Source organism: Eptatretus burgeri, chromosome 10, assembly GCF_056783735.1.
Source record: "Eptatretus burgeri isolate ZD-2024b chromosome 10, Ebu_testis_v1, whole genome shotgun sequence".
NCBI classification, from domain to species: domain Eukaryota; kingdom Metazoa; phylum Chordata; class Myxini; order Myxiniformes; family Myxinidae; genus Eptatretus; species Eptatretus burgeri.
Window position 1 is genome coordinate 89,218,992 of NC_140970.1, and position 10,000 is coordinate 89,228,991.

The following is a 10,000-nucleotide window of genomic DNA, read 5'->3' on the forward strand; positions in this document are numbered from 1 at the left end:
GCGTGCGTTAAACGCAAACAAATTTTTATCTCTCGAACAGGGATTAGGATCGGTAGGGGACGTGCATTGTAAAGTGTTTCTCGCTGTTGTTATTATTAGTATACGTATTCTGCCATGTTTTGTGGTGCATTTTTCTCTGAGACCGATACACCGATAACCTAAAACGTCGCAGGGTTTGTTTGTTGTATGGTCATGAGATGGTGCTCATTATTCGATGAAGTTGATTGCTCAAAAGGCTTTGCAGCCATCTTGGATCGATCAATTTATTCAAAGGTCTTGTTCTCCAGCATCACTGAACTGATTGATATGAAACTTCAGATGCGTCAATGATGGAATGAGCTGCTTCCAAGTTTGCGAAAGAGAAGGATGTCTGTAAAATGAAATTACCTGCATTGGCCAATCGGAGTTGACCATTTTTCGACATTGGAAAGTTGATGGAGGAACCGTGTCTGTCTGTCTGTGTTTATGATTTGTGATGGTGGGTCGTTTGAGGTCTGGGATTGTCACCATGCATACTGTCTCAGTGGTTGAATCCCTGGGGAGAAATCCATGAGTTTGATATCGCAGAGGTCATCTTCATGAGGTCACTACTTTGAATAGTTATATTTGTTTGTCTTCCCATTGGTGAACTTCAATCTTTCTATCAAGTGAATCTCTGTCTCTTTTTTTGACTGATAATCTGCCGATTACATTTCTGAGATACGACATTGCCGCAAATTTTGGTAGGGGATTTCTAGAGCTTGGACAGGGTACTGGCACACAATGGCTTACTCTTTTTCAAAATGTAAAGAACCAACAATGTTGCGAGAGGAAATTCTTGTTTTCGGCCTTGTAATGAAATAGACTTGTGACTTGTTGAACTGCATCTTTGATGCTGCCATCTTTCCGAATTTGGCGAAAACGTCGGGAAGTGGCTGATTGTTTCAACATTAAGGTTTGCATACATTTGGAGAAAGAGAGCGATTGGATGGCATGGGAGTAAGAAAAGAGAGTAGAAGGTGGAAAGCGAAAGACGTCCATCCGGCTGTGAGCAGGTGCAATGGAGAACGAGAGGCGAGTGAAAAGTGGAGAGCGAAAAACATCCGTGTGGCTGTGAGCAGGTCCTGCAGCAAGCTCTCCAACGACAACCCAGCACAGCTGCGCAGTACTTGCAGCATATGTACGTGGCACAGCAGCAGCACTTGCTTCTGCATACTGCGGCGCTGCACCAACCACAGCTGCCTCCGCAGAGTAACCAGCATGCATCCAGCTCTCAGCACGCACAGTCACCGACCTCCCAGCTCTCCAGCCCTCAGCTTCCTCAGCTCACCAGTTCCCAGCTGCAACAGCTTGCCTCAGTGCAGCAGGTAATCATGTTGGATGAGTGATATGAAGTGTCGGTTTCAAAAATTGTACAATATGGTTTGAGTGCTTGAGTGTTTTATAAAGCTAAAGTTTGCTGTTATTACAAATATTCACAGAAGTTAAGTATTTGATACTCACAAATGCTATTCCAGTTTCAAATGATTTAATGCAAAAGTGAAGAAACCTACCGACGTATGCACCAGAAGAAAGGGGCAGTAGCAACATATTATCGATGCAAGAAACTTGTAATTCGTTCTTGTTTGCGATGCTAAAGTTCTTGCATGGAAACTGTGCTTGCGAAAGTGATCACATCAGATGTCATTGCTAGTTAAGGAATTTTAGCAAATTGTATTGACCATCTGTGAAAAAATTGCTTACCAAAAAATTTCTTCACTAACGTATTCATCTAGGTGTCTACTAACACCTATGAATTAGTGCAAACCCAAATCTTTGTTGAAAATTCTGGGGAGCCAATCAAAGTTCGGGTGCTCAGAGGGCCTGCACAAAAAAAAAAATCGGAAAATTAACTATTGCCAGTATTGACTTGTGGGGATGTCTAACTAGGGTTTTTTGGGGGTGCTGAATTGATTCCAACCATTAGATTTGAGGAAAAATGAATCCCTGGCCGTAAAATATTGATATGATACATTTTTAGACATCTCAGACTGTTTTGCAGTAATTTGGCTCAATTGATTCAGATTGTTCAAATTGTGCTGAAACCAACATACAACATTTTTGAAAGCACTGCTATATTGTTGGTTATACTTGTGTGCTCATACTCAGTAGAATTCACACCAAGGATAGTCACTGTCTTCGAGGAGAAGATAGCAGAGAGATTGAAGATCTTAGCTGAAGGAGGAAGGCCACCAGCACTCTGGGTCTGGTACGATGGCAGAATCGACCTCATCAAGGTATTCATCAGGAGTGAGCGTGTCCCAGACCACACAGGTCATCTCAGCTGCATCATTGGAATGCTCAATACCTTCGCAGCAGTGGGCCACCATCAGTACGCAAAGGGAGCAAGGCTGTATGTACAGCTGATGCATCAGTGAAAGGAGAGTCCCATGTTCCAGGAAACTCTATCCAAGTTCACTTTGTACGGCAACCATGTTGTCACGTTCTCAGACCATGAATGGTCCGGCACATGGACCGACATCGCGATAGAAACCACACTCATTCGTGAGGCAAAATCCTCTGGTGGTCTAAACAGAGGCCGCTTTCAGAATGGGTCTTCTCATAAGTCTTGGGTTCAGACTCTGAACCACTTCTCGTTCATTCACCAAGAGCGAGAAAGAAGCATGGTCAAATGTGGGGTACCTGTCCACACCGACGTTAAAAGAGCCCAAATGAAGAGAGATAACGATGCTGTCAACACCATAGTTGGGTGGTTGGAGGAAGTCAACCCTTTCGATGCGATACGGGACAAGAAGACTCTGGTGTCCTTCTCAACTGGGTTCAGCAGCACTCCCGAAGACAAAGTCAATGCTTATCAAGCAGAAGAAGTTGGCAGAGCCATACAGGCTAATATGGATGGGAAAACTGTTGTGGATGCAATGGTAACCAAACACAAGGTCAAATCACTTGTAAGCCTCAGATCTGGACCCAAAGTCAATGGCGAGAAGCTGGTCATTGACTCACTGAAGCTATTCAACCGCCTCATTGTCATCAGTGATCGTGAAGTCAAGATCAAAGAAGTTCTGCGCTTTGAGTTGATGCCAAAACCGATGTCTCTGTTTGACAAAAATCAAAAGTTGCGAAAGCCAGACAAGGCTACCCTAGCAAGGTCCCTGAAGGCATGTGTGGCACCTGTCGAACAACCCCCCTGCACAAGCCTTGTGGTTGATGGTGGGTGGCTCTTGCACAATGTCAAGTGGGTGGCTAACCTTACTTGGAAGGATGTTGCCGAGAGCTACCTCCGGTTTGTGAAGTCCATGGGGAGCCATCACCTCCGGATAACGGTGGTCTTTGACGGATATGGCAGCTCCACCAAGGACCATGACCACTTGAGACGAACAAAGAATGCATGCTGTGACATTCAGATTCGTCTGGATCTCAAAATCATTATTGCAAGAGAAAAGTTCCTCGATAACAAGAACAACAAAGCCCAGCTCGTTCTCCTTGCTGAGACATTTAGTGGGAATGGAATCAGTGTACAGCAATGCTCCAATGATGCCGACACCTCCATCGTCCGCGCAGTTCCACATGAGGCAAGAGAGTCCCCTGTCGAGGTGAGGGCTGAGGACACAGACGTCCTGGTTATGCTGATTCTTCATGTTGCAGACCATCCGATCTTCCTCACGACAGCCAAAGAAACATCTTATGATGTCGGAAAGATCTAGGAGGCCCTCCCAGAGATATATCGGAGGTATCTCATCTTCTTGCACAGCTTCTCTGGCTGCGATACAGTGTCTGCAATTTTTGGGTTTAGCAAACCAACTTTGCTAAGCAAGCTCTGCAAGACTGATGAAGCAGAGAGGACAATGGACGTGTTTATGGACATCCGAGCTGAGAAAGGTGATATCATTAAAGCAGGCTGTGATCTTTTCAAGCTCATGTTCCATGGGAAATCCTCCAAAGACTTGGAAGACTTGAGATTCGACATCTTCAGCAAGCGAGCTGCTACTGGGAGCATAAAACCTGAGAACCTCCCCCCGACAACAGTAGCTGCAGCACAGCACTCTCTCCAAGCTTACCTCCAGACTAGAGACTGCCTGATGCTGCAAAGTCCATCGTTGGATGCCTGGGACTATGGATGGCAACTCACTGAGCAAGGATATGCACCAGTCCCTTCTACAGACCCCATTGCACCAGACTATCTCCTGACGTTTGCCAGCTGCAACTGTGCGGGGGACTCCAGCTCACTCAGGTGCTGCTGTAAAAAGCAAGGAGTCAAGTGTATTTCTGCTTGCGGCATCTGTCATGGTAACTCTTGCCTGAACATAAACCAGCTGGATGACAAGAGGAGTGAGGAAGATACTGGGGAGTTTGATGAATAAGGTTGTAAAAGCTGACGAAGCAACATTTCCATTGAGCACAGTTCTGTTAAAAATGTCAATAAAATACATTTTATATGATCAAGGAGTGTTTTTTTTCTCAAAAATAATGGTTGGAATCAATTCAGCACCCCAAAAAACCCCTAGTTAGACATCCCACAAGTCAATATTGGCAATAGTTAATTTTCCGATTTTTTTTTTTTTTTTTTTCGCGCAGGCCCTCTGAGCACCCGAACTTTGATTACCTCCCCAGAATTTTCCACAAGGATTTGGGTTTGCACTAATTGATAGGTGTTAGTAGACACCTAGATGAATACGTTAGTGAAGAAATTATTTGGTAAGCAATTTTTTCACAGATTTTTATTTTTATTTTTATTTTTATTTTTTGTATACCTTGTCGAGGCTCCTTTGAGAGCTAATACACATAATGGTCAATACAATTTGCAAAAATTCCCTAACTATGCTGCTGCAGCGGTTGATTGGAGAGTGTAGTTATTTAATTCAGATGCTATAGTAGCTACAGTGAAATAGAGCGTTCACAGAACAGTTTACCCCGTGCGGTCTTGAGAAAAAGATCACCGGAAGGGTTACCCCTTCCCTATTCAAGCCAAGATGTGGAGCTTCTTGCACCTTATTTGGCAGCCTCCCAAAAAATCGAAGTCTCATTATATTGACAAGAATGGAAATTGGAACGATCTTTGAGAAAAAGATGCACTAAACGGACAGTTAAAAAAAAAAATCACTGCGAGCTGAGGTATTGCATCGCTGGGTGCCGCCATTTTGTCTGAATATCTATGTTCATCTGTCGGGAGGGCTCGAGCGGAAAATTTGATTGGCTCTGATGTTGGAAATCTTGTCCGCCGTCTTGAGTCTTGACCAAAGTATTACAAAACTGAAGGTTATTGGAGTTACCAATAAGCTGATTTGTGTTCCATGGTGTTCAAAATATTTAATTTGATTGAAATAAACGAAAAGTGTTAAAGGCTGCGTTATAAAAATTACCCAAACAATCTAATGGGAAGTTTACCGCTGTCTTTTACACCACCTTATTCAACACGTTAAAATAGCTCTTCATGCCTTTTGTTTGTCCTTTCGGAATTCCATAAAAGCTGTGTTTCCTGTTTGGAATGATTAAAAAAAAAAAAATTCACAGACATACAGACCGAAGCAATTGCTTTACCCCACTGTGCACATACGTGCATGGGGTAACGAGACGCGGAAAAATTTGGCCAACTTCAGAGCCAAAGTACTCCTAAATTGCAGGTTTTTATAAGTGATTTGTGAACCACTGTGCAAAATATATAATTTAATTGAAATCTAGTAGTTCCTCAATCACAGACAGACAGACTGAAGTGAAACCCCGCTTTACGCATGCGTGCAGGTTAATAATGAATAGTGAAACACAAAACTACCTCCAATCCAATGTCCATACTCTTTTCGAGTGTAGGTTGACAGGATGGGGCACAGGTGGCACACTTGCCTTTGAGCTATCTTGATTGGATTTGATTATCGACCTGACCATAAACTGTGGGATTGATACCTCTCAGGCTGGGTGTTTCATTACGAAGGGTGCTGCCCCTCGGATGGACGTGAAACCGCATGTCCTGCTCGCATTAGTCGGTGGACTTTAAAGATCCCACGGTGTCTTTCTCAAAGAGCAAGTGAGTTATAACTGAACAATTACAAATTCCCCACCACCTTCAGTAGAACATTTGCCTGGCTCCCCTTTTGTGAAACATGGTCCAAAACCCTTGTTCAATCAACCCCACAAGGTGGGAATAAATTGGGCTGATCAAGAATAAGAAGAAATAGTAGTGGTAGACTCTTTTCACACTGTCATTGCTGTTGAAGCACTTTCTCTGGAAAGAATACACTGGGTGGTTTGCCATCTCCTATCCCAGTGTTCGGGAAGGAATTTGGCCAGGGTTCCAGCACATAATGGTCTATTCTGTCTAAAGACATCATGGGATCTTTAATGTCCTCCGGTGAATGCTTGCATGCATAACACCCGGCATCACTTCCCCTCTGAAGGATGGGAAATTTATTTATTTATTTATTAATTGCACCTTGCCTATGAAGCACCAGGGTGACAAGTTGATAGTCTGGTCAGGAGTACCAGCAACATTTGAACTGGTATATCTTTATTTTTGAACTTATCCCAATGTAATACAAGCTTCTGTACATGCTGCTTCCATATGACATCGCTTTTACTGATATGACCAAGATATGATTGCTGGACCATGCTTGTTTAAAAAAAAAACCCTGGTGTGTGTGTGTGTGTGTGTGTGTGTGTGTGTGTGTGTGTGTGTGTGTGTGTGTGTGTGTGTGTGTGTGTGTGTGTGTGTGTGTGTGTGTGTGTGTGTTAAAAATATATATATATTGTTGCGGCCATGGGTACCGAGACACCAGCTTGTCACTCAGGGGGATTAATTCCGGTTGTCCTCAGAAGAGCCAGATCTGGGGCCACCGCTCACAATTAACTTTGGTACAGTGGGTTGTTTTAAAACCACGAACGCCACTCAGTTAACCCACGAGTTCCAGTGTTCACTGTCTAATTATGCCGTTTAAGTAGAGGTCACATGGTTACCTGAGCGGGGAGCATGCCTTCCGCAAAGCACCAATGTTATCTCGATTAGATTTTAATTAGGACGACCGAGCGTTTTAACCGCTGGTGTGTGCCGACTATTTTTGGTCAAATCTGTGGTAATTACCTCCCAGTCTATCGAGGTTCGGACAATGCCAGACCAATGGAAGGAAAGGACAAACACGGACAGGTTGGAAGTCAATAAATGATTTATTAATAAGAAAATAAATAAATAAAAAGAACTTTATTTTCTGAGGTAAATAAATGAATAAATTCCAAAACAATTAAAATGAATAATTACTCAGGCAAAATCAATCAAAATGCCAGGAAAGCAACAGAGAACAAATGCTTATCTGGGGGTTGACTTACAGCTAAACACAGACAAGGGTACCCAGCAGATCATTCGGGGGGGGGGGGGGGAGAGGAAGAGTCTCGCTTACCAGAGAGTAGTTGTCTGTGAAGCGAAAACGTCCTGAAATGTGTGCGTGCGTGTCACGTCCGTCGCCAGCACCCAGCCCTGCCGTGCACCCTCTCGCGAACAGCCTTGAACGCCAGTCGACGTCTGGGAGGGCACCGAGATCGTCTGTCGCGGGTTTAGACCCTGGTGCTACGTCACGGGCAGCTCCTCACACTTAACGAAACAGGTGACGTCCAGTGACCCACACGGTCTGTCGGTGACTGACCTGCGCCTCACTTGTTGATCGACCCGTGCCTCACTCGTCAGCACTGCTCACACCCACATGCGCACCACATGCTCGCTTGCTCAAGCACTGGGAAGGACGAATCGTCTCGTTGTTGGCGCTGGTCAGACACCCACACGCGCACCACACGCTCGCTTGCTCACTTCTTGCTCGCTTCTCTTCTACTTTTTTGCACGCTTACACCCGCTTCTTGCTCGCTTCTTGCGCTTACTTCTCTCGCTTTCTTTTTGGCTCGCTTGCCCTCTCGCTTTCTTCTCCCTCCTCAGAACGGACCTCCAATTCGTTTTTATATATCCGGCCGTCTCGGTGAGTGCAGAGTCCCTCAAAGCTCACCCTGCCCCACTTGCGCACGGTTATCATGACGACCCGTGCGCTCTCAAAAAATGCGGGTGTCTAAGCTCGCGAAAGAAATACGTGCATAAACGTTGCTGAGGAAAAATAAGGGCGACAGACGGCCGGGGGCCTGTGGGACCTACCTTGCACCCCCACTGCGACAATTTTTCACTGATACCACAGTGTTCATATATATCCCAAATATCAGAAAAAAGATGTTCCCAGAAAAATAACTCATTTGTACTATGCTTTATTAAGCTGTTTCCATGGCAACCAATCAAAAATAGACGAATCTCACAAAGATCGGTAAAATGTCAATATCTCTGTCAAATATAAACATAAAATCACAAAATTGGTGTCAAATTAAAGCTTATACATTTACATATTAAAATATATTTTGTTTATGCGAATTAGCTCATTTGCATATTCATTAAATTTGACAGACAATAATTCCCACAAAAATGCAAGAATTTCCATTTTCTTTCCTTGTAATTACCACACACGTCAGTTTTTTGTCAAAAAAACATTACTCAAGTGCTGCCAGATACAAGCCAGGTTGGCAAAAAATATACTAAAATTTTTGAATTTTTTTAAAGTTGGCTAATTAGCATAAAATACAAAGCACAATGAATCGTTCGAAAATCATGCGAAATCAGATTAATCAATAGAGTTAATTACCTGGGCCTGATATAATACATAACTGCGACTTGTGATGTCTGTTGGTGTTTATGGAAAACATAACTATTTTCTGTTTGAGTAAAAGTAGTGGAAATAATTTTAAATGCATTGATATGCAAATTAGGATCCGACATTATGGAAATCCTCATTTTCGTAAATATCTCAACTTCTGGTACATGGAAATTTGTAAATGAGGAATCAACACATATGTTTGGAGGGTCAAGGAATAAAGTGAACATATTTCCTTTGTTGTCAGAGATGTAGAATAATGTTTGGATAGCTTAATTACATGCAAAAATGGAAACAGCTTAATAAAGCATAGTGCAAATGAGTTATTTTTCTGGGAACATCTTTTTTCTGATATTTGGGATATATATGAACACTGTGGTATCAGTGAAAAATTGTCACGGGGGGGGGGGGGTGCAAGGTAGGTCCCACTGGTCCCCAACCTAATATCTATATATATATATATATATATATATATATATATATATATATATATATATATATATAAATATATATATATATATATATATATATATTGCTGACTCTTGGCATTATGTTGATGGGATTATCTATTTTGACATGAAAGGTACGTCCAAGCAACGAGAGCAAATTAAACAATTCCAATTCTGAAACAAATAGGAAAGAGCAGAGTCTGCCTCGGGCAATGTTTAACTTGTGATGCACAAGACTTGCTACGATGACCATTGTTTTATTGCAATGGGTTGATTACATCGATGCAAGTGAGCATGCAGATCTCTATGTTCCACAGTCGCTGTTCAGTTTTAATAACATAACAGGACAATTGTACGATGTAACCATGGTGATGTTCAAAACAACACCATAAGTGGGCTCGTGCTTGACCGCAGAGGCTGTTGATACTGTTCTTTCACTCTTTGAACATGCGACAGCACAAATTTGAGGGCACTTGTTTGTAAGTGCTGCAAACCATTCCAAGAGTCTTTGGTGGCTCACAGCATGACTTGTGGAATTTTTTTTTTTAATGGTGAGCTTAAGCTCATGAAGAAGCTTTATGTAATTCAAAGAAAAAGGAACCATCGGTGTAAATTTTCATGAATTGGAAGGACAATTATATTTATATATATATATATATATATATATATATATATATATATATATATATATATATATATATATATATATATATATATATATATATATGACAAATGTGTATTTATATGGGATTTGAACCTGGGATTCCACTTTGTGGCCCATGAGTACAAATGATTATTTATGAGTCCAGACCCTTTACACAGTGTCAGTGTTGCCAAAGCATTGTCATGGCAAGGACATGTTTGCCGTTGCCTTAATGAGATCTGATAGGAACACTGAGCAGGTAAAGT

The 10,000-nt window shown here is 42.4% G+C and overlaps 2 protein-coding genes across 7 annotated transcripts in view; both read left to right on the forward strand.

Annotated features, from left to right (window-relative positions):
* LOC147019068 (polyhomeotic-like protein 2) overlaps positions 1-10,000 on the forward strand; it is a 124,605-nt gene that overhangs the window by 4,191 nt on the left and 110,414 nt on the right. For 4 of the 6 annotated variants that reach the window (XM_085899283.1, XM_085899282.1, XM_085899284.1 and 1 more), the window contains exon 3: positions 1,101-1,346. In XM_085899283.1, the coding sequence (XP_085755409.1) occupies positions 1,101-1,346 (246 nt within the window). Of the gene's footprint in view, positions 1-1,034; positions 1,347-10,000 lie in introns of those variants that run through there. The other 2 variants (XM_085899286.1, XM_085899291.1) reach the window with 2 other exon arrangements.
* On the forward strand, positions 1,357-4,418 carry LOC147019069 (uncharacterized). The gene has a single exon (XM_085899293.1). The coding sequence runs from the start codon at positions 2,409-2,411 to the stop codon at positions 3,681-3,683; it is 1,275 nt and encodes a 424-aa protein (XP_085755419.1). The 5' UTR covers positions 1,357-2,408; the 3' UTR covers positions 3,684-4,418.